Raw genomic sequence first — 25,389 nt, 5'->3', positions numbered from 1 at the left:
AGCAAAGATTTTTAAATAGTATTTGAAAGGTGAGATTGAAAATGTTGAAGACTTTAAATGAGTTAAATTGGACGAGATGTTATGCATCTTGTACATCGCTTTGCGTAGATCATCGCTATTTGTGAATAAATATGTCGCTTGATAGTCCTCGGGAAAACAAAACACTTATTAGGTTAGTTACTGACTCACTACGGAAATATATTGGGTTGATCAATCTCACAGACGGCTCGGCTTCGCCTCGCCATCTATGAGATTGATCAGCCCAATATATATTCCGTAGTGAGTCAGTAACCAACCTAATAAGTAATAGTATATATCTTATAGAAGCAAATATATGTACTTTTACTTTTTTTTAATTTAAGGAGGCCGACTTTAGTTTGCATTGCGCATGTTTTTGCGCATTCTAAAATAATACAGTTGATTTATACTTCTTATGAATTTTTTTCGATATCATTTATAAAATTGAACACAATAAACAAAATACAGATAAAAATATTTAGATTTTTAAAGGAAATTTTTATTTTTAACACGATTTTTACATTGTGCGGTAGGGGAGCATTGCCATTGTGCTTTTATGACGTTATGATAAAGTGAAGCTTTGTAGGAGTACGTTATAAGAAATAACATAAAAGAAAAAGTAAAAATTGTACGCTTATGAAATTTTATATACAGAATGATGCTATCCTCGAGGACATTTTCCTCATTTTTGGAATGAATCCATTATACCAATCATCATTCGTGATGATCCAAATATATAGCAAAATTTGGTGCATTTTAATATTTTGAGATGGCCCCCACTAAAAACCAGACGGTAGAATTTTGTGTTTTTTACATATAAGGTAGGAAATGATATTACTAATCATATATAACAATTTGAGAAAAAAAGCTATTGTAGTATTTTTTTAAACTGCTTTGATGTGCGGAAAATGATAGTTTCCTATATATTCCTATAGTAAATGTACCTCTATTTTGAGATGGTCCCTAAAAAGAACCAGACGGTCGATTTTCATGAACCTTCGCAAATAAACTAGAGTTGCTTTAAATTACATATGGTTAAAAAATAAAGAGTTATGCTAGTTTTCCGCAAAAAAACCCAAATCGGCCTCCTTAAAGTGGATTTTGGTGCGATTTTTACGGTATTAATCTATATAGAAGGAGGTGCTGTTTGTAACAGGTACATGTACGTTATGAAGAGAGTGAGATAAATAGAGACAGTTGCAAAATACATTTAGCATGCCAAGAACCGCATCAATTTTATCAACAATGCTTATGTGAACGCATACCATGTATCAAATACGGCAATGCCGGGAACATTAGAAAATTTACCACATGTTCCTGAAAATGCTATTGTTAAGATAGTTAGTTATTATACAGGAAAAAATCTTAATTTGTTCTTGTATACTTTGAAAATTCTAACTTTCACGATTGAATATCAAATTTATTGTTTTCACGTACATCTCCGTTTAAAGTACAATCAATCATTACTCTCAGTACTTTGATCACTGTGATTTTACTTCAAATGAATCAAATTTGCTTGCATCTTTATTGTGTTGTAAACATTCAGAATTATATTTGACGTTATTTACCTACAAATACACGCAAAATGCTTATCGTTTAAATTTTATGATATTTGGTTGCCTATTGCAAGTATTCGGAATTGTTTAGGTTGACCGTTCTAGGTTATTTGTTTACACAAAAAACATGGCAGACAAAGCAGAAGTAACAGAAGGTAGAGAAAAGAAAACTCGTATATAGGTGTTTTAAACGTATTTTTTAATCACGATTTAAAAATAATATCAAAGTAATATGCATGTTTATTGCAAATTATTTGACTGATTTAAGCGTAGGTACGCACGTGCAAGACCTTTCTATATGCAAGTGATACATCAAAAGAAGCACCCCCATTTCAATCAGAAAGAGTTTTGTAAGTTACCAAAATTTCATGCCAGTACATACAACCATGATTTTAAAACATTAACCCAGAAGTTATCGTTTGTCTATTCTGAACGTTTTCTTAATAACATCACAAAAATCTAGAATTTTGCTGACAACAGTGGCACTATTAGATAGAATGTTTTATTGTTAAAATGACAGATGTCCTACGGACTCACCACATCACCGAGTTTTCGCAATGAAATCCGCCAAGGGTTTATGGGGAGCAAAGTGGACCGAAAACCCTTGGCTAGCGAAGATGCAAATACCAAAAATGTTGCTCTTTTATTTTCCCATTTTACAACATCAACTGTTTTAGCAACAAAATCACTGCCTTTTTTAACATCCCGTTTGAAAATTCAGTGTTTACAGTCGCCATGTTAATGAAAAAACTCGAGACATTTTGAGTGAAATTTCTGACAAAATGGCAGGCAAATTCAAACATGTATATTAACAAAATGCCTTGGTATGACTTATTAAGTGGATATTTTGAATTAACTACATATGCATGTTCTAAAAAGTTTGTAATGTATTAAAATGTGTTTTTCCCCTGCAGATTATTTTAAACAAACTTAAAATTGACACAAAGCATATCTGCATTATTCATTATTTCAGATTCACTTCCAATTCAAAATAAGCAAAATAAATTTTGTGTTTACCTTAGATGTCCTATGGGAACTTTTGCCCTGTCATCCCAACTGAAGAAAACAATAATAAAACCATTCAGATTGTTCAGTAAAAATAGTGTTCATCTGGATGGTATATTCTTACTCTTTACCGTCTCTTCTGTATTTTATATCATGAATTTTACATCCATCTTTAATGTGAATGACTATGCTGTTTTGGCATATTCTGGATGCAAACTGCAGTCTCAACCCGAGTGCTTTTGGAGGAATCATTGTATTTGCTGTGCATTTTTTGATAGCTTTTTCCATCAAGTCTGACACCAAGACTAATCCATTGTGAAAGATGGGCAGTTAAGTGTTGCTGTTCATTTGGTGTTATAGTATCCTTAATAACTGATGCCAAATGGTGGAAAAAGTCATTAAACTTATCAAATGGCCTCCCTGGATTATAGGTACAACGTTGAAGGTCAGCAACAAGTTCTTTTTCACCAAGAGATTTTAGGCATAGTCTTTCTTGAGTGTCTGATGTGCTGCAGTAATGGCATTAAGAGTTGATTCTTTATATATCTAGAACTGTAGCAGATGTACATGGGTAATGTTGCTCACTTTCTCTGTAAATTTTGGTGTGATAATTCCTTGAAAAGATGTTTGTTGTTCTGAGCAAACTGTGTGCCAGCCACAAGAATTTCTTGTTCTGATCTGTTTTCTTTAGCCAAATTGTGATGGTTGTACATTGCAAACAAGATTTTCAGTCCAATGTCCTCACAAACAACAATATTTGGATATTTATCCCCAGTGACTTTCAATCGTCTGATGCAAATGATTTGGTTGGTACAAACAGATGGATACAAGTACCTTGTAACCATGGTAACAAAACCTGTATACCATACTTAACCAAAATAAAATAAAGAATCATGAAAGTATATTTAACATGTACTCTATCAAAGGTAACGAAATACAATTAAAATTATGATATCAGCCTTTTATTTGAAGTATGAAATTTAATCATTGATTCAGAATGTGATTTGTTTAAATGAACCCTTGCCACAAATTACTTATGTTCACTCTGCAAACCCCTTTGTTTGGAGTAAACCTGAAGCAAAAATTCTTATGAAGAGTAATTTCATGTCATCAAAATGATTGCAATGCCTGCTTGAAGGATCTGTTGCCATTCAATCTGCAAGGCAGTCTGAAGCTCTAGTAAATTTTGAGGGAGTTACAAGCTGAAATTTTTTGCTGAAGAATGTCCCGTGCATCTTTAATTGGGTTAAAGTCCAGAGAAGAACCTGACCACAGGCCAGTACTTATTTTGAATTGTTTCTGTTTCCAGGTACTAGTACTGGTCTACCATTTGGGTTCCATGAGGTCAAGCATTATCATATATGATAAGGTATTATCACCCTACACTATGTGTATTGAATCTTTCATATCATCCAAGTAGTTTAAACATGTCAGAAAACATTCAATGTGCAAATCAGTATAATTGTAGTCAACACTTATCATATGCCTGCTCATCACTGAGCGTTCACCAAATTTGTCATGTTAGGAAGTGTGCAACAATTGTTTAGCTCTCAAAACAAGTTTCATAGCGCTGCCTCATGAAAGTTACATGTACATGTATCATCTGAGAGGAGAATTGAGAAGCAATGACCATTGTTGTCCATTTCATTTTCTTCAATTTCAATAAAGGGTGCAAGTCTATCGGGCAAGCCTTGAGATTAGCCCACTGGAGTCTGTTTAATAACAGTCTGAGTAGAGATCCATCTAATGTTTGCACTCTGAAAGTGTAAAAGCATTTGAAAACAGTGTGGCAACATTTGCAAAGTAGCTTTCATCAGGGATAGTCATCAATCTTGGATGTTCGAATTTTGACCTTCTTTGACAGTTTCCTACCTGTAAATATTTGATTCTTTAATAGATTAGTTATGTTTAAGCTTGAAAAATGTAAAGGGTGACTGCAATCTGACATTGCATTTTGTTTGTTTTCAGAACCACTACTGCCCTAGATTTGTCCTTGTTAATGTTCTTATCAGCAGTTCTGATAAAAAGTAATGGAAACTTTCTTTTGTTTTCTAAAGAAAACCTTATTTATTTTTCTTTGCTTCCTTTGTTCTGCTCAATTTTTTTTCACCTAGTCATTCTGTTGCAAAACTAATCAAATGTGCTACTAAAGGATTTATCTGGGTTGAATACATTGGTAAATATTTTCCTGCATGGAAATAAGTGTGCAAGCAAGTTGGGTTTCTTTTTTTTTAAGGATTTTTATGGCTTGTTATATTGATAGATAACTAGACTTTGACCCGTGCTTGCACGGGCTGACATTGCATATGATATCGGACATTTACGAAATAGATACATGGACATACCGTATATTTTTGTCATTTACATAACCAAGCTTTAAGCCTACAATAATGCTATTAATTTCACTACACAATGCTTAGAATAATCAAACTGTGTTTCGGGACAGGCCTTCACCAGTGCCTCCCATATACCCGTAATGTAGCAAAAAATTGCAGAATTGCTCCGAAACGATTTTGGAGGAAATCAATATAAAGCTGCATTGAAAATAAACCAGTCAAATTATTCATAACAAACCATTCTGAAGCTGTAAATACCTTTCATCTAAAAATTGAATTCATATGAAGAATTCAACACTTTTTAACCAACGCTAAAATTTTATTTATACACTATGTTGACGTTCGGAACTCTCAGAATTTTTCGTATTAAATGCACTGAGTTTAAATTATTTCCCGTATTTTTTTTTTTTTGATGAACAGAATATAAAGCAAATTTTCAATGAAAATTTACACGTATTTGTATTATCGTTTCTGAGTTTATCCCTGCAAATGTGATATTGTGGAAACATAAACTAAAAGCCTCCCATGATTTAGCGTGAATGTAATGCGCGTGCGCAAGATTGTAAAATCCAAAAAATCCAGATGATATCCGGATTTTTTAAAGGAATTTTTGTTGATTATTAATAAGCATAGCTTGATTAAGAAAAAATAAAAACAATTTGGTAATCTTCAAGTACCAATGATGTTTGAAATATATAAAACAAAAGACAGAACTCTTCTGATTTCTGCAAAAATTTGAGTCTATTATTTTAATATAGTAGTATAGATATTTGAAGACTTGTCCTCAATACCTTGTCTGTAGGTCACCATTCTTCCCACGTATTATACAAAGTGGATCACTCTTCCAGACAAATGTTAGTATTTGTTCTCAGGAATAACAACACCCCCTGTAGTAATGTCTACAGTATTTTATGATTGGTTTTTGAATTCCACATACATTCATTGTTTCAGTCTTTTTAATATACTCACACATAAAAGTTTAATTTCATCTAAGAGGCACCGTCATCAAATTTATTGCAAAACCAAAGTTTTAGGAAGATGGTGAAGAAGAAGATGCTTAAAACGCATGATCTGCAAATTATTCTAATTTCAAAACAAATGAGAAATTGCTGGTTTATATAAGCTTCGTGTGGGAGGTCAGGGTCTCTCTAGAAGTAGTGCAGAAAGGACCTCCACCATCAAGCAATTTTTGCGGTCACTGAAAAATGCTGTCAAAAAAAGAATATACAGTGAAACTTCCTTATCTCAAACTAGATGGGTCTGTATAAAAACTTTGAAATATCTGAGTATTCGTGATATTGAGTGTAAAATACTAAAAAATAAGTGGTGGGGACTTACAAATCACTTCGATTTATCTATTGTACTCAAGATATCAGTGTTTGAGATATCGAAGTTCAACTGTATTTCTTCTTTGCAGAAATCTCCCCTTATCAAAATTAAACAATACAATATCTTGAATGTATGATTATTTTTTATTCTATTTTATGACTACCAGTAAATCAATATGAATTTAATTTTAATTTTAAAAAAATCTTAAATATCATTATGTTGAGTTTGACTAAAATTGGAGGACCATATGGATATTGTAGATTTTAATATTTTTAATCACACTGAATTTCATTCATCAACTGTGTTCACAAAATTCCTGGCCCAGTCATGAACCAGATGAAAAAATAATAGGACTACATCAAGGCTTAACATGGCTCAAGGCTAAAAATAACAGATTGATAGAACAAAATCAAGATTTTTTTTTACTTTTCAGCTTTCATAGGTTCAATAGAATATTTTCGGTAATGTTCAACAAAAGAAAATGTTGGAGGATTCCATCTTCACTGCTTTGATCACAGTGAGCTATATGACCCATGGGTCAGTTGGTTATAAATTGTACCATACAGCTTGAATAATTTGATTTGCATAATTTAGTTTTTGTTTTTTGCTTATTTGTACATGTATTGTGTTTTAATTATAAAGCTATATCTAGCTGACTTGTCAAGTCAAAATTAAATCAGGATTGGGCATATTTGCCCAGATGAGCAATGTGGCTAATGGGCCTCAACTAAAAACCCTTTCTTTCAGAACTTTTGAATTGTTTTAGAATGAAGAGTGAAGATGATAATTTTTGCCTTTCTGGCTTTTGATTATCACTCAATGTACAGTATTGTTAGGCAAAACAGACAGTGTGCCTTGGTTGACAAAGACAGTTGAGATTAATCAATTAGTAATCGTATAACCTATATATTATTGTAACAGTGATTCAATTTCCTTATATGACAGTCATATTGATTTAATCAGATGTATAGAATAGTAAATACCTATGGTATGTGTTTCATGTACATACAGGGATAGATACATAATATTATGTAACAGTGTGATACCATGTAAAACGTGCACATACTTTTTAAGATACTTGCATTTTAAAAGTTTAACATGGAGATTTTCAACTATCATGATATTGAACAAAGAATGGTGTGTAAGTACCATGATACATGTATATATTTGTTTGGTAAAAATCTACTTCTCTCAAATTTGCCAGTATTTCCACTTAACCAGGGACCAAATATTCCAGTCATTCTGGTGGAAAATTGCAGTATGATCCCGGGAAATCCCCACTGGACTCGGGCAAACAAACAGTTCATAGTCCTGAGAAAAGAAAAGCAAGTGACCAACCAGCACAGCCAGTCAAAGTGCAGAAATTCTCCATTAATCTAGGATCTAAACCAGCTAAGCCGGTGTCGGATAAGGAATCAGCTAATGAGGAAGAGAAGAAACCCAAGGCTGCTCCAATCAAAATGTCACTATCATCACAGGTACATCACTATGCCGCATATGTAGAGGATCATTATTAAAAACCAAGAATAAAGTTAACCTAGTTTACATGTACGAATATTAAACAAGCATACCTGATGAAAAAAATAACTACTTTATTTAATACTGCATTTAATAAATTTGTATTTCAGCCAAAGGAAGTTGCTCCAGTGCTTCCAAAGACCAAAAAAGTGGCGTCAATTTTCAATGACGAAGAGGTTAGAAATACAATGATTCTCCATGACCCTTGACTTTTGCTTAAAGAAAATGACTTTAGGCCAAAAAAAATTAATCATTAGTTTCTCGGGCAAAAATTTTGAAATATTAATGAGGCAGGCAGGTTTTTTTTTTTTTTTTTTTTTTTTAAGGACAAAATTTACAGCGACGGTAACCCATATTTTATGATTTATTTATCAAGCTGATACATTGGCTACGTTTAAATATTTCTTTTAAGGTATCCGATGTACAATTGACCAAAAAATGATGCCTGGTAAGGTATATATTCAATGTACTCGTTTGATAGGTAAGGATATGTAGTTTCTAAAAATAGATGTTTTTCCCGCCAAATCACTATGGGGAAGTAACTATAGCTCTGCAAATCACGCATGGTAAAATACTACTTTTCTTTGACAAAAACATATGTAATCATAAATAATATTTATCAAATAAAAATTGCCAACATATTTTAATAAAAATAAAGTTTTTGAATAAATTGATTACCTTTATCAATATCTTTTTTTATTTTCTCGAATTTTTTTTTACAATGACCATGACGACTCACGCGATTCTCCCCCCCCCCCCCCCCCCCACGTCAGCCGTTGCATTCATAATCCAACGCATATTCCCGTTAGCTGGTAATTTTCCTGTTTTCTATACCTTTACCATATAGAACTTGTAATTTTAGAATTAAAAATCTAAACTGTTCAGTTTTTTTTCATTCAGCAAAATGTTTGCACAAAAAATATTGTTACTAATACAACAAAGTCGTGAATTGCGGGTCACATCAGGTGTGTAAAGCGTTACGAACAAAGCGTGCAAGAACCGTGTGAAATGTTTTATTAGAATTCATTCCAAACCAATTCATTCCAAACTCGTAGAAAACAATATATATTGTATTATCCTTAACTCAAAATTGTATCCTTTTTAACAAAAAAATTAAGTCAGTTTTAAAATGGAGACTGTCGATAAAGTCTGACTACGATGTTTCCGTATCGGTACAATTGTGGAATGTACAATACATCAACATGCTTTTCACAGTTATAACAAAATATGAATCAACCATAAATGACGCTGTGATGTTGTAATAAGCATGCATTTTTACACGATAAGATTGTGTACAAATACCACACATAACATGCATCGAACATCGGCTATCTGGCTGAACCTGTCAATCAAATTTCGAGTATTTGATTTCATTGGATGGTGACGCGCCTCTTTTATGTAAACAGCAAAATGAAACGAATTGGCTTTAAAGCAGTCGGAATCAGTATCTAATAGTATTATTTGAATGATATAAAATCCAGCGGTTTTGAAAAAGAGTAAAAAATGTACCGTTTATGCACATACATGTGATATCAAATGCGAGAGAAGAAAATTGTTTGGAATCCCGATGAAAAAATAAATCAATGATTAGAAATTTCATTATTTGACTCTTGTTAACTTGATTTACGGAAAATAACAAGGAGATGTTTTAACACAATAATTACAATAAACGTGTACAAGCATTTTAACCACGAAATCCGTATGCATAGTACTTATTAAAAATAGTTAGTAGCAAATACGCCGTTATACAAATGTTAGGTCCGCAATACTCTGTATGTTTAATGAAATTAGTGATACAAAAAATTGAACAGATTGGCCATACGATTAACAAACAATTAACAATCCAAGTTATGCACAGTCACAATATCTACGAAATCAATGATTAAAACGACCTACTCAGTATTTTTCGACGAAATACGTGACTTGTGCACTGCAACATTTACTTTATAAATTAGGATTTTTTTCTTCACGTTATTGTAAGAGCGCCGCGGGAAAAAAATAACGTCATACAACGGCAAATGACGTAAAGCTGCTACAACGTCACAATCAACGTAAGGGGGAAAAGTTAAAATAACTCGTTTTAAAATTAAGAAAAAAAAATATTGCTTTAGTTTATGCATCAATTGTTTATTATTTATCTTTTATTATGTCAGATCAAAAATAGTGCGACTTTTTGAAAATTTATTTCAAGCTCCGTAATCTACCGAGCTCATCCCGGAAAATCCCGAGCTCTCTGGCTCAATTGTACATCGGATACCTTAATTTGTTCTTTTTAGTTTAAACTGTCTCTGTTTCCTTTTCAAATGTTAAGTTTTTGCAGATGAACAAACAATGACAACTGGTTTGTGCCCCAGCTTCATTTTGCAGCCCATCTTTCCTCTCCACAGTAATAACACAAGTCTGAACTTAAATAGGGGACTTCTTATGGCATTTCACTAGCTGAATTTGCCATATAAAAATTTATCAAATAAAGCATTCTTATTAATCTTCATTGCCTTGAGGACAGAAATCAAGGAAAAGTAAATAAGTCATCAAAAAATTCTCAAACAATAGAATTGTCCTTTATTCCTGCTACTAGGCAATACATGAATCACAGAGGCTTCAATTTCTGAAGATAACAGAGAAATTTCAGTGGTAGTGTTAACAGGGACCAACATAGGGCAAATTTAGTTTAGGGAGACTTCACTTCTGAAATTTCCCCTCACAGAAAGATAGGGAGTAATTACAAGTTACCAACTAATTATAATATCAGCACCTAAAGTTATAAACATCGGTTGTAATTTTCAGTGCACAGTAGGGGCCTAAGTGGTTGCATCAACCGTATTTATAACCTCTAAAGATAAAACAGTCGCTAGGTATTAATCACAATAGGGGTTAACTTAGGCTATGAAAATGTCTTTTGAATTAGATAATTATCATTTTATTGCATTAGGGGTTAACTTTCACGATTGTGAAATCAGAATACAGGGCAACTTCAACCTCACTTTCTGAGGAAATTCTGGCGAAGTTACCGACCACAAAGCGAGTACATGTACTTATATTTACATAAACTTGTATATAGCCCAAGTAGCCCCCTAGGTTTGTCTCTGGGTAGATGTGTCAGATAAAATAACGTTTTCACTGACGTAGACAAGCATTTATTCTCAGCGTTTGTTTACATTGATTCCATAATAAAGAAAACTGATAATGATAAGATATGAAAAATCCGGAAAAATAATGATAAAAAAGTTTGATGCGGCGATAATTTTACTGATGCGGCGGTGCCTGAGAAACAAATCATTAATTTTTTTTGGCCTTAAAGAAACATGCATAATGTAAACAAACTTTTAACTTACTGTAAAAATATTTTGCTAGAACCCCTTCCTTCCTGGTCACAAATATATCTGCAAATTAGCTTGTTGCATGAAAAATAAATTGAAACATGAAAAGTAGTTACATTATAAAATTGGTTTGCAAAATTCATGAGTATTTTAGAAATCTCCACATTCAAAGTTTTAGTCTTATAGTTGAGACAAACTTGGAGCAAATCAGTGCAGTGTGACTATGAAACCTGAACATTGTTCAAGTTTTTTGCCCATAGTTGATCATAGTGATTATAATTGGATGCACAAAGACAAAGATGAAAATCAAATAAGGCACAAGTAAACAATATTATGAAAATATTTCAGGAAACTAAATTTTGTTGTTATCATGTCAATTTCAAATATATATCTAATCCATTGTCAACATAACGCGTATGAAATTAAAAGAATTTACAATCTAATTATAATTAGACCTGTAAAATTGCTCCTCTACGATATATGCTTTACAAGATCTAACAACATCCAGTACATTCTATCTCAAAGCGACCTTTCTAGTACTGTAAATTCCTAATTAAATGCGAGGAATTAATTTCCGCATAAAATCGCGAGAAGCAACCCTCGCGAATTATAAAGTCTCGTTTTTATTTTTCAGATACTTTTGAATTATAGAAAATTAACACAAAAAATTTGTGATCGCGATTTTTTATTCTCACTATTTGATTCAAAACAGTGGAATTGCAAAATTAATTACTCGCATAAAATAAGGAATTTATGGTAGCCAAGTAAATTGCTACTGTTGAAATCATGGCTAGAAGTGTTTATCACCGATGAACTTACCCAAAATCCCTGAGGTTTCTTGTGTAGTAAACAAAGTTGTTTGTCATTGTTGTTGGCATGATTCATGGAACAACTGCAGATGAAATGAATTTTATGCACAATTTGTAAGAGATAAAACTATCAAACTCAGGGTTGGCAAAAAAGCGGGAAATACTCATATTTCCCAGGACGGTGGGAAATACTGGTAATTCCCGGGAATTACTGGTATTTCCCGGGAAATACTGGGAAATAAAGTACAACAACATATTATAGTACTTCATACTTAGACATTAGTCTTAATCATATCTGTAGGGATGTAGACAATAGTACACAAACAGTTTGATTCAAACTATTTTAAGACTTGTTTATTAAAGTTTGATTTTGATTGGCTTACGTATCTATGTTTTTTCAAACTTAAAAGGTCACTCTAAGATGACCTTGTATGGGATGTTGTTAGATTTTGTAAAATAAGATGTGTATGTCCTATATTTTGTATGTCCTATATTTTTTAGTATTTAGAGGAGTGGTTTTACTAGTCTAATTTTAATTAGATTGGCATAATTTGTTATCCTTAACATTTACTAAAAGAGACAAAATTGTTCAATTAAATAAATCTAATCAAAAATAGATCTAAGGATTTAAATTTTAAGATTTAAGGATGTATGTATTAACAGGAAATTCCAATTCTGTTTTTTTTTTTTTGGGGGGGGGGGGGGGGTTGTGCCTTTTAAACATAAAATTTTGGCCATATATTGAATATAGTAATGAAGAGATTGTAAGTGCTACTCCTCTTAAACTGCTACATGGAATTTTGAAACTTTGTATGCATTTTGGACACAATGTGCAGATGTGCATATTACCAGGAAATTCTGATTCCATTATTTTTCTAAAAATTTTGGCCCTTTTGAACTTTTTAAATTTTTTTAGTTGTTAATTAAAGACAAAGGAATGCATATTTGCAGGAATTTTTTTGCGAGTTAAGTCCTGTACAAAATTCATTATGTGTTTAATTCATACCTTGTATGGACAGTATGGTATATGTTCTTGAAAGACTTGTAATCAGTTATTTGGATTAGTTTAGTACTTCACGTGATGATTTAAGTACCTAAATTTTTAAACTGAGAATTTATTTCAAAATTCTAGATGAAACATTACATTTGTGCTCTTATTACAATAGTCACATTTAACGTAAAGTTGGAATTGATTGAGGTTTATAAGTGCTGTTGCGTTTTGAGTGACACTAATAACCAACAAAAATGAATCTTGATTGACAATACAAATGATTCTGACCGAGGACTGACCCTTTGCAGAACATTAAATTGATAGAAACTTGAGAGGAGGGTGAGGTAGGAAATAGATATTTACAGCCATATTAATGAGAATCTGGTAAAGGGTGATTTGGTGATTGTTTTCTCTGACATTATGAACTATTATTAGGTGACCAATGTGGCAGTTTATTTCTGTGTGGTCATTGCTCCAGAAGATCCAATTACCTGGGTTCACCTTTACTCGGCTGTAGATTTAATTAAGCCCTGAATGCTGTATTGGGTGTTTCTGGTATGTTCATAAACTGATGGCTTGCCAAGTACAGACACACCTTGTGGCCATCAATATGAGGGTGATGAATATCATCTTGGGCCAAATAGTAAAATTATATGTTCGTTACTGTTATAACCTTAAAATATAAGGCTTGTAGGTAGGGAAACATTTTCATTTCATATTGTGCTATTGTTTTCAAAATGAGCAAGATGGTTCATCATAAAACATCACAAAGGACATTATAAGCATGCTTTTGCTCAAATGTTTTAGATTTTATTTGTCCATTTCTAGGTTTACTGAGACAAAGTCAGAGGGATTGTATGCTATTCCCACTGCATCTGGACCTGGTTTAAGTTTTTGGAGCAGGTCTCATATCTAAGTAATTATTGCAGGTCCTATCTTCACCAAACTTGCATGGATGGTGCTTTTTATGATACTTAGTATATTACACTTGATAGACTTGGAAGCTGTATCTGAGCCGTAAGTTTTAAATGCTAAATGAAAACTAAAGCAGGTTTAAGTTTTTGTTGGGTGTCCTTATTTAAGTTAAATATTATTTTTTCAATCTTTACCAAACTGGGACAGATGATGCATCTTGTGATACACTAATGGACTCAACAGCCTTGAATACTAAATCTGAGCTAAGGCTTTTTTATGCTGGATGCTTCAGGTTTCTTGAGCAGGTTAAAGTTTTTAAAGCAGGTGCCCTTTGATGACCATATTTGTGTTATTACTGGCCCTATCTTTACCAAACTTTGATAGATGATTTATTATATGATACTTATGTGCATGCATGAGTGCACAGAGTGGGATTTTGGATACCATTATGCTTTATAGGCAGGTTTTAGGTTTGAGAGCACCTCAAAGTGTACTTGTAATTAAATTTTGTAGCTGGTTAAATATTGAAGTAAATACTGGTCACGCCCCATTCAGGTGTGCACAGTTTATATAACTATTGATTTGTGACATTGAGGAAGTTACAGACACAGAGCTTAATCTTGATTATCCAGGTGCTAGTCTAGAGAAGGTATTACTAAAAGGTTTAACTATTGATTAGAAGAAAATACTTATTGTCCAAACCAACTATGCCTTTCGTGGTTCATGCAGCAATAGATATAAAGGACATGCAAGGCTAGCTTCAAATACATCACCTGATCTCCATTATCAAGGATGCTATAAAAACCTTGTTCTACCTCAATCAAACTCGCATGATAGATGTGATTGTTGATATATGATGTATCATTTGATTCATATTTCTATGATATTACATTATCATGATAGATTTAGTTTATGTAATAATAGAATAGTGTGCTTTAGTTTATCGATTATCATATGTTAGTGTATTTGTAATTGTACATCTATCATACGAACCAAAACTTAGTCAAACTATGTTAAATACTGAAATCTGATTGGTTTAGACGCAGTTGGTAATCTGTTCTATTACCCTCAACGTTAGCAACACACTTGGCAACGGGTAACACTATATAAATAGTGCCTGTTTGGAAGGGTAAGTGTTAAAATTGACACCCCGAGAAAACCATTGTCAACCGACGCGAAGCGGAGGTTGACAATGGTTTTCGAGGGGTGTCAATTTCAATACTTACCCTCCCAAACAGGCACTATTTATTTTATCATACTGAATGTCTTAAATTTAAAGAAAATTTTAATTCTTTTCTATAGAAATGAAGTGAATTCTATGGCGAACCGTACGCGCATAATATACGCGCAAGTAACAATTCGTTGTGTTACCCGTTGCTTAGTGTGTTGCTATCGCTGAAGGTAACAGATTACCAACTGCGTCTAAACCAATCAGATATCAGTATTTAACATGAAAGTATAATAAAACGAATTGTTACATGCGCGTAAATTATGTAAGTAATTGACATCCTTCGAAAACCATTGTCAACCTCCACTTCACGTCGGTTGACAATGGTTATCTCGGGTGTCAATTTCAACAGTTACCCTCCCAAACAGGCACTATTTATATAGTTTCATATGACACAATATTGTATACCACCATATCATCGGATACAGTATCAAATTGTATTCTGTAAAACATTATATTGTTTAAGATAATGTGACACAACATTTTTTTCATATCAAATCTTAATCTTATACCGGTAGATCATAAACTGATTTTCATGTAGTCTCATATAGGTGTTGCCTTATCTCAATGAGCTTGGTCATCTTTGATAACCTATGTTCAATGTCTTCATTGATTAACTCGAGCTTTTAACTTTTATCTTGCTTTTAATTTGTCAAATGACATTCGAATTCTGGTTATATGTTACATTTAATGCCCATGCTAGTTATGGTCAAAGTTGAAAATTGTGGGGAAATAATCAACTTTTAAAAATCTAATGTTCATAAAAATAAAACTTCATTCTGTAACAGAAATCGGGGCCTGTGTGTCAGTGGACCATTATGCTACAGAAAAAGACACCCAAAGTTGGCAATTTTTGAATATTTCCACAATGAATTGAAATCACTCTTGTATACAGGGTTTCCCCTTATTTGCCCTTCTACACTTGCAAACTTGTCTATAATTTGCACAGGCAAAATTTTGTGATACAAACTCTTTCTAATTAACCCAGTAATTAAAAAAAATTTTTTGAATTCACCCAGTCCTAAATTTGCCTCCTGATAACAAGGGTGAAAGGGCAAAAATAAAATGGGGCATACTGTGTACATCATGTTATGATATATTGCCAAAAAAATAAAAATCATAAGATGTCGACGACCCTTAATGAAGGACATGTATAAGAAATGTAAGACTTTTGATTCAGTGATAGACAAGGTTTTACATTGATATTTTAGAGCGATGAGGAAGAAGAAATGCCCCCTGAAGCAAAAATGAGAATGAAGAATGTAGGAAGGTAAGTTGCAATTGAGCAATGCAGTGACAGCTAGTGTGAGGGGATAGGTGGCCCACATAAGACATCTGTACAAACATGTTAAATTCCTCCTTTACAGCAACGCAGTGTGACAGTGTGGGTGGCGGGGGGTGGGGGTGGGGGGGTGGATAGGTGGCCCACATAACACACCTACACAAACATGTTAAATTCCTCCTTTAGAGCAATGCAGTGTGACAGTGTGAGGGGATAGGTGGCCGACATAACACACCTACACAAGCATGTTGAATTCCTCCGTCAGACAGGCAGTGAATTTTTCAATGGGTAATAAAAAAGATAAAAATCACTATTTCCGTATTCAAAATGTTAAGCCTTCCAAATTTGAATGCATCTTGCCATAAACTAATTTAATTTCAGGCAAAAGAAGATGGATGTACGTCGTAAATTTGATAGTATTTTGATTGCAGGACAATAAAAAGGTGTTATATTTTGATTGCAAGACAATTTAAAAGGTGAATGACTGGGAATTATTTATATAAAAAAGTAGCTGACATAAAATTTTTGTTCAAATTATGATCAATTAATGTTAGTTTTATATACAAGCCTAGGAACTAAAACTTGAATTAAGTGCCTAACCCCACCCTTAATAAGAAGGGCATAACTTGTCTAACGATATAATTCCGTGTAACATGGAAATCTAGGTGAGCCTAGGCCTGTCTCTGTATCATTCATGTCTTAATTAATATATTATTAATATTTAATATAATAATATATATAATAATATAATAATAATATATATTATATATTTATTTAATATCAGTATTACAATAAGATATATTTAAATCTTGTGGCCATCGATTTGCTTTATAAATACAGTAAGATACAGTTTCATCGAAGTCCAGGACAAATTATTTTGCTTTGTTATAAACATTATTTGTTTTGTCCTGTAACTACCCCTTGCATTGACCGAATAAAAATAACCCTTTAGTCCAAAGCTATATTCAGTCAATGTCCCAATTAAACCCTCGTGCATTTAATGTGCCGAGTACAGTTTGAGTATGCACTCTTTCGCGCAGTGTTTCATTTGCATTGTGACTTCATCTTTTTGCGTGGTTGTCAATGGTTGACCCCATGGCGTTATGGTTTCAACTGCAGATATTCAGCAAAGAACTATATATGATACAAGTTAAATTTTGCCCCCATAATTCGCCATTTTTAGCTCACCGAGACGAAGTCAAGGAGAGCTTATGCTATACCCTCGGCGGTGGCGTCGGCGTCGGCGTCCGGACCTGGTTAAAGTTTTTGTTGCAGGTCCTGTATCTAAGCTATTACTTGTCCTGTCTTCACCAAACTTGCATGGATGATGCATCTGGACCTACTTATGGACTTGAAAGACTTGGATGCTGAATCTGGGTCCTAAATTTCAGATGCTGGAGGAGGTTAAGGTTGTTGGACCAGGTTAAAGTTTTTGTTGCAGGTGCCCTTTGATAGCAATATCTTAGTTACTGCTGGTCCATACTTCACCAAACTTGCATGGATGGTGTGTCTTATGATACTGATGCACCAGACAGGTTTGAGTGCTGAATCTGAGCTATAGGTTTCGGATGCTGGAGGAGGTTAAGGTTTTTGGAGCAGGTTAAAGTTTTTGTTGCAGGTGCCCATTGATAGCAATATCTAAGTTACTACTGGTCCTAACTTCACCAAACTTGTATGGATGATGCGTCTTATGATACTGATGCACCTGACAAGCTTGAATGCTGAATATGAGCAATAGGTTTCGGATGCTGGAAGAGGTTAAGGTTTTTAGAGCTGGTTAAAGTTTTTGTTGCAGGTGCCCTCTGATGATTATATCTTAGTTACTACTGGTCCTAACTTCACCAAACTTGTATGGATGGTGCGTCTTATGATACTGATGCACCTGACAAGCTTGAATGCTGAATCTGAGCAATAGGATTCGGATGCTGGAGGAGGTTAAGGTTTTAAGAGCTGGTTAAATAAAGTTTTTGAAACAGGTGCCCTCTGATGATGATATCTTAGTTATTACTTGTCCTTACTTCACCAGACTTCCATGGATGGTGTGTCTTATGATACTGATGCACCTGACAGGCTTGAATGCTGAGTGTGAGCCATAGGTTTCGGATGCTTGATAAAGTTAAGTTTTTTGGAACAGGTCACATGTTTAATAGATGATAGTACTATTTCAAACTTGCATAGTTGATTTAACTGTAATATGAATGAATCGCAGAGGTAGCTTCAGATGCAGAGCTTGATCTCCATTATCAAGGATGCTTAAAAATAAATCTTAGTTATTACAGGTCCTAACTTCACCAAACTTGAATGGATGGTGTGTCTTATGATACAGATGCACCTGACAGGCATGGATCCTGAATCTGAGCCATAGGTTGCGGATGCTGGAGGAAGTAAAGGTTTTAATTGCTAGTGCCCTCTGATGATGATATCTTAGTTATTACTGGTCCAAACTTCACCAAACTTGCATTGATGATGCGTCTTATGATACTAATGCACCTGATGGGCTTGAATGCTGAATCTGAGCCATAGGTTTCGGATGCTGGATGAGGTTTAGTTTTTTGGAACAGGTCACATGTTTTATAGATGAAAGCTTGCATAGTTGATTTTACTTTATTATAAATTAAACGCAGAGGTTGCTTCAGATGCAGAGCCTGATCTCCATTATCAAGGATGCTAAAGAAATCTTCTACCTCAATCAAACCAGCTCGATATATAGATGTGTTTGTTGATAAATGATATAACATGATTCATATATCATATGTTATATTATAAAAAGTTATACGATACGATATGATATTGTATCAACTTTTTTGATATTTAATGATACGATATTGTATCATGATATTGTTATGTATGGTATTGTATATTATGATACAATATTGTATTAATATTATATTATATTTTAAATTTATAATTTTATCACATGATACAATTACATAAGATATTGCAAAATATTATATTGTATCCTATAATACAATATTGTATATTCTATAATATTGTATCATACAATATTGTATAATATCACATGAAATTGTATTATATGATATTGTAATATTATATAATATTTTCTCATACAATATTGTATGATATGATATTGGTTTATATGATATATTATAACATCACATGAAATTGTATTATATGAATTTGTAATATATATTATTGTGTCATATGATAAAATATGTATAATATAATAATGTATTTTATAATATTTTACTTTATCACATAATATTGTATCATTTGATAAGATACAATGTTGGAATCAAATTATATTGTATTATATGATATTATAATATGATTATATAATGTATCAAAATTCAGTGTCATTCAATACAATATCATACTATATTATACAATATAATATCATGTGTCAATGTTATGATGTATTATGTTATATGATATTGTAATATAATACTATATTGTATTATATTTTATGATATTGTATTATGTGATCAAATACACACACAATAAGGTATAACACAATACAATGTCATATCATACGTTACAATATCATATCTCATTATTGTTTATTACGGTATTTTATTGTATTATATGATATATATTATAGATATGACAGGATGCAATATTTAATTTTATATCATTGAATTGATTAACATATGAACATATGATTATCATAAAAAAAATTATCAGATGATATACGATATTTTGTCAAAACAGAATCCATGAATATCCAAGATCATAAAGTATGATTTTCATATAAAATGATAAAGGTGGTCTTATGAAGGTGATGTCTCATAAGGGTGATGCTCCGTCTCGGTGAGCTTAGTAATCTATGATTACCTATGTTTTTAAGTGTTTTGGTTGCAATAAAGTGGTGTATTATATTTTAAAAGAGTTGATGAAAAATATATTTTTCACCTATTTATTTGATTTATTTGCATTCATTGGCAGTATATGATGTCAGAAGTGACACCATTTCTTTAATTCAATCAAAATCAGTCAAAAATTGACATTTTTCTTATCTTTTTATAAATGGGAAGTATACAGCGCATGCTTGAACAAGGAAAAAATTTTTGTCTCTTAATAGCCTTGGCTAGATACATCTCTGATTGAAATATTTTGTTTGTTCAAGCATGCGCTCTACATGAGATGTATGTTTTCTGAAAGAAAAACTGCTTGAAAACAAGCTGATTAATGCTACATGTAAAAATGGCGGAGAAAGGTTGTCTTTACATGTCATATTTCTAAATTATGAGCAGTTAAATGAAAATGAACATTATGTCAAAACATCACATATATATTTGTACAAAGAAAACAAAGAATTACAGTAAAATGATGATGTTCATTTTAGGGGGCCATTTTAGGCCCATATCACATATATAGTCCTTTGTTGAAAAAGCTCATTTGATTGAGGCATGAAATTGAAATGACATGTATATTGTAGAATAAACACTATAAGCTATTTTTGGGCACTGCAGGTCGAAAACCTGAAGTATTTTCAGCAAGCCTAGCCCTCTGTCACATTTTCTTACCTCAGCCGCTTAAATATACATGTAGCTTAATACATATATTTAAAGACAGTAACCACATATTTTACATTTATGACCCTTAGTATGTGATTTATTTATATTTTTATTACTTAGATATGTCTGAATATTTTGATACTACTGTAAAGATCTCCATTTCCATTTTTGTCAATTAAAAAATAGCCATTCTCTGAAAAATCCTGAAAACTGGACATGCAAAAAAAAAGACCCCTGGAAAAAACCATGAAGTAAAAGGTTTTTTATTTGATCATTTGATGCCTTTTAGCAATAACTTTCATATGTGAAACAGAAAAAAAATCCTTTTAAGTTTAAAAAAGTAAAAAAAAAAATGTGCAAAATTGATATATTTCAAGCACATTCTCATAGGGTTCTATGTAAAAAATAAACAAACTTTGAGATGACCCCCTAAACAAACAGTGTGGTAAATTTTTGATTTTGTTCCCCTTAAAATAATTATTATATTAGTAGAAATTCATATAAAAAATTTCTTTTAATTATCTAGGGCAGAACAATTAGACCCGGCCTTTTAACCGGCCTTCACATGCATTGTGACATCATCTTTCGTGCTTTGTTATGCCATAGCATCATGGTTTCAACTACAGATATGCAGGGAAATTTGTCAAATAAAGCTCGTTTGAGGTGCAAAATGTGATATTATGTTGCAGGATAAGCAAAATACATGATACTGTCTTGAAATATTTATAAGCAATATTTGGGCTCGGGTTGAAAACGCAATGAGGGCTTGGCAAGCAGAGGGCTTAATTGGCAAGCCTTGCTCTGTCACATTTTCTTACCCTCACCCAAACTTATGTTTGAAGATAGTGACCATCTGTTTTATATATGTCTGTTAGATACACAATATGTTTAAAACCCATGGGGAATGAATATCACTTCACTATAAGCATCAATACATCATAAGCGTGTTTGCTATAACAGTGTGTATTACTGTACGACTCTGCAGAATGTGTAAATCACTGTTTTATTTTATAGGGAAACTCCAACATCCACTGGTCCAAATTCCTTTGGCAAAGGTCGATTTGGATTCTGTGACAGGAACAGTTTGTTTCAGAAAGAAATGAAAAAGAAAATGGAAGAGGTGTGTGATGACTGAAGTTTAAAAATTCTGGAAAGAAAACAAGATTCTTTACATATAAAAGACTGCACGTCAATTTGTCACATATACATGCATTTAACTGCCATCATGATGAAAAAAAACATTACCTGGCAAGAATTCCTGCCTTTCAATAGTGTAAATCCTGAGATTTGCAAGTGAGGTGTAAAATCTAAGTACTGCTAGTACTGATAGCTGATGAGGAGTGTGATTTTCAGTGTATTATGTACTGATCTAGATAGATTTTTTTTTTTCAGTTGAGTTATTAATACTATGTATCTCATTTGCAAAGAACTGTATACTATTAAAAGAAGATGACAAAATTTAAAAAAAAAACCAACATAATAGTGTCTACATTACATCATCATATTTTTATAACTCTATATTATGCCCAATTAAATTATATTAATTAATTATAATTATGATAAAAAATAAGTTTTCATACCAAATTTTTTTACATGTTTTTTTTTCACTTATTTTCAATGTAAGAATGATTCACCTAGTTCCCTGTCGTTTTTAGTTAAGAACTGTAGGGAAAAAATAAAAAGTTGGTTCAAGTTGTTTCAGCTAGCATATTCATTCCTTTGAGAATTGAAACAATTTAATAGCAACTTAAGAAGATTTTTTTTGGTCATAATCATTATTAGGTTCCTATGCTAGGTGAAAAGAGGTACGTATAAGTTTTGTACATACCGTTCAAGTTTTGAGACGCAGTCTGAAAACAAATTTGAACGTTCCCTTAGGGCTTTTATTATTACTGGGAAATGAGGACTCTACAACATCAAAGCAATAAAAGTGGCATGATTGTGAAATACAAAGCTTCTGTTTCTTTTAGATTGAGCTCCTCGGCCTTGAAATTTTGCATCAGAATTGGCTTTATGATGCCTCATTAACCAGTGAAATTAAATTTCCATTGTTTGTAAAGCATTAAAGTTACACTCTCATAAGATATTGATGCGTGTCATGACATATATCAGGTAGATAGGGAGGGACATGTTGACTTTGGCAATATCTGTTATTTCCAGAGATTCAATTCATCACATAATTAGATTAAAATTTCATATACTTCCTTGTATGTATTACAGTAAAACTTGTTTATTACAAACACAGATATAGCAAAATCTCAGAAATGGCCAAGTTTTGTGGACAACATATCCTTGTTAAATTTTACATCTATTACAAACTTGGTTATAACGAATCTACGAATATAGCAAACTATTTTGAGTCCCGTAGAGGTTAAAAACAGTGAAATTTACATCTTTCATATAGTTGTTTTAATTTGGTGAAAGTTGCCAATGCTAATTGAAATCAATAATTTAATGAATTTATTTTCATGCACCTGCATAATTTTCAATTCAAATTTTTAGAAATATATTTTCATTTGTTACCTAAATAAACACAAATGGTGATCATGTGAAAAGAACCATGTATAACAAATTCACTAAGCTTATTTTTACGGTTTCCTTGCATGGTTATCAAGTAAATTATGGATATAGCGAAGTAAATCAAATGGTTCCTAGGAATTTGCTATAACAGAGTTTTACTGTAATATGTGGTCTGTCTTACAGTGTGTTCGATGTTACTTACACGTAATTAGTTAACAATTGTGCCATATATTTTTTTTTTCAAATTTAATATTCCAGTTTATACTTACACTATCAATGAGTAATTGTCAATCTCTCAATAAAAACCTTGAGAATAGCTTTCATATAGAGTTGATGGATTCATTATTATATTTTTATGAATGCAAGATTCACGTTGGAAAATCTGTTGAAAACACAGGACATATTTTTATGTACATGTATTATGTGCCAGTGGTGAACAAAGCAATGAAAAGATCAGAGCAAGTGGGTTACAGTTTATTTACTTTTTAGCATGTACTTTATTCTAACTTTGTAGAATCAGTCAGCATTTATTTAAGGTTTTTGAAAAACTTCATGTGTTTTCTTATTTGTTCTACTTTTTTCATGTTATTGTATTGTTTTTCTATGAAAAACAAATGATTTATGTATAAGACGAATAAAATAATTTCTTGTAGAAATTTGCAGTGTTTTACTTTCTTTATTTTAAAGGTTAATAATATGTCTTAAAGGGACTTGGACACGATTTGAGATCCAAAAAATTTTTTTTTTATTTTTTAGGTATAAAATGGTTTACTGGTGCATTTTAAGTGATTGACCAAAATATTGAATGTTAAAGTCAAGTTACAAGCGAAATACAGAGGTTAAAATTAATTGTTATGTAAACAAAGCTCGAGTCTTATAGTTGTATAGTTGTCACAAAAAATGTAATGTAGAGAATTACCATTTCTTAGACAAAATGACATGTAAAAAACAATTTAAACTTATTCAATATCTTCATAAATACTATTATCAACAAATGAAAGATACATTTGATTGAAACTTACACCAATACAACACATATGTAAAAAATGACAATATTCGAAGTTTGCACAAAACTCTGTATCTTGCTTATAACTTGATATTTGACTTTCAAATTTTGACAAAGCATTATAAACTTCTTTGTTTTCCCTCGGACTGAAATGTCACATTTTCATTGGATTAAACATGGCACGTGATTGCCTCATATATCTCTATGTAGGTTCTGTGAGGATTAATATTAGGCAATATGGCCGTCATTGGCCGCCGCCTCGCCTATTCATCTCGATATTTCATATTATTTAACACAGAAATCGTGTTTAGTAAGTCATTTAAAATATTTAGAGTAGTGGCCCTTTGGAATTATTTTTTAAATTAGAGTAGTTGCCCTTTGAATATTGACGTCACATTGTTGTGTCTGGAGCAGAACAAAATGGCAGCGTCTAAATTTGCTCAAATCTCTGCAGAAGTTTAAAATTGAATAGCAACAAAACATTGTAAGTAATGTGGCTGAAGCAAAGATTTTTTAAGCGTATTTGAAAGGTGGTATTGATAATTTTGAAGAGTTAAAATGAGTTTAATTGGACGAGATGTAAGGCATCTTGTACATGGCTTTGCGTAGATCACCGCTATTTGTGAATGAATATGTCGCTTGATAGTCCTCGGGAAAACAAAACACTTATTAGGTTAGTTACTGACTCACTACGGAAATATATTGGGTTGATCAATCTCATAGACGGCTCGGCTTCGCCTCGCCATCTATGAGATTGATCAACCCAATATATTTTCGTAGTGAGTCAGTAACTAACCTAATAAGTAATAATATTAATCAGTATAAACATTGAAAATGGAAAAATAAAATTTGAAAATTTTAAATAAGTCAAATCGTATTTAAGTCCCTTTAATTATTGTACCAAAGATATTAACTTGTCTCAGCTGATACTAATAACACCTTATTGCTTTTGGAGATGGTTGTTAATTTACATTATACATTTACCAGTATCTATAAATAGTTTGATATTTTCCATCAACTGCTTTAAGGGGATTGCCTTCCTTCAGTGTAAATACATGCTCTTACACATACTTGCTTGTAA

General features: G+C 32.3%; 1 protein-coding gene across 1 annotated transcript; it reads left to right on the top strand.

The window, feature by feature from the left end:
* Positions 1–1,739: 1,739 nt before the first annotated feature.
* LOC128182729 (PEST proteolytic signal-containing nuclear protein-like) lies at positions 1,740–23,958 on the top strand. The gene is made up of 5 exons (XM_052851463.1): positions 1,740–1,924; positions 7,466–7,722; positions 7,873–7,938; positions 16,237–16,295; positions 21,797–23,958. Exons 1-5 carry the CDS (start codon positions 1,873–1,875, stop codon positions 21,915–21,917), a joined length of 555 nt encoding a protein of 184 aa, XP_052707423.1. The 5' UTR covers positions 1,740–1,872; the 3' UTR covers positions 21,918–23,958.
* The last annotated feature ends 1,431 nt before the right edge of the window (positions 23,959–25,389 follow it).

The sequence above is a fragment of the Crassostrea angulata genome, chromosome 5, assembly GCF_025612915.1.
Source record: "Crassostrea angulata isolate pt1a10 chromosome 5, ASM2561291v2, whole genome shotgun sequence".
NCBI lineage: Eukaryota > Metazoa > Mollusca > Bivalvia > Ostreida > Ostreidae > Magallana > Magallana angulata.
This window is presented reverse-complemented; position numbering and strand designations above follow the sequence as displayed.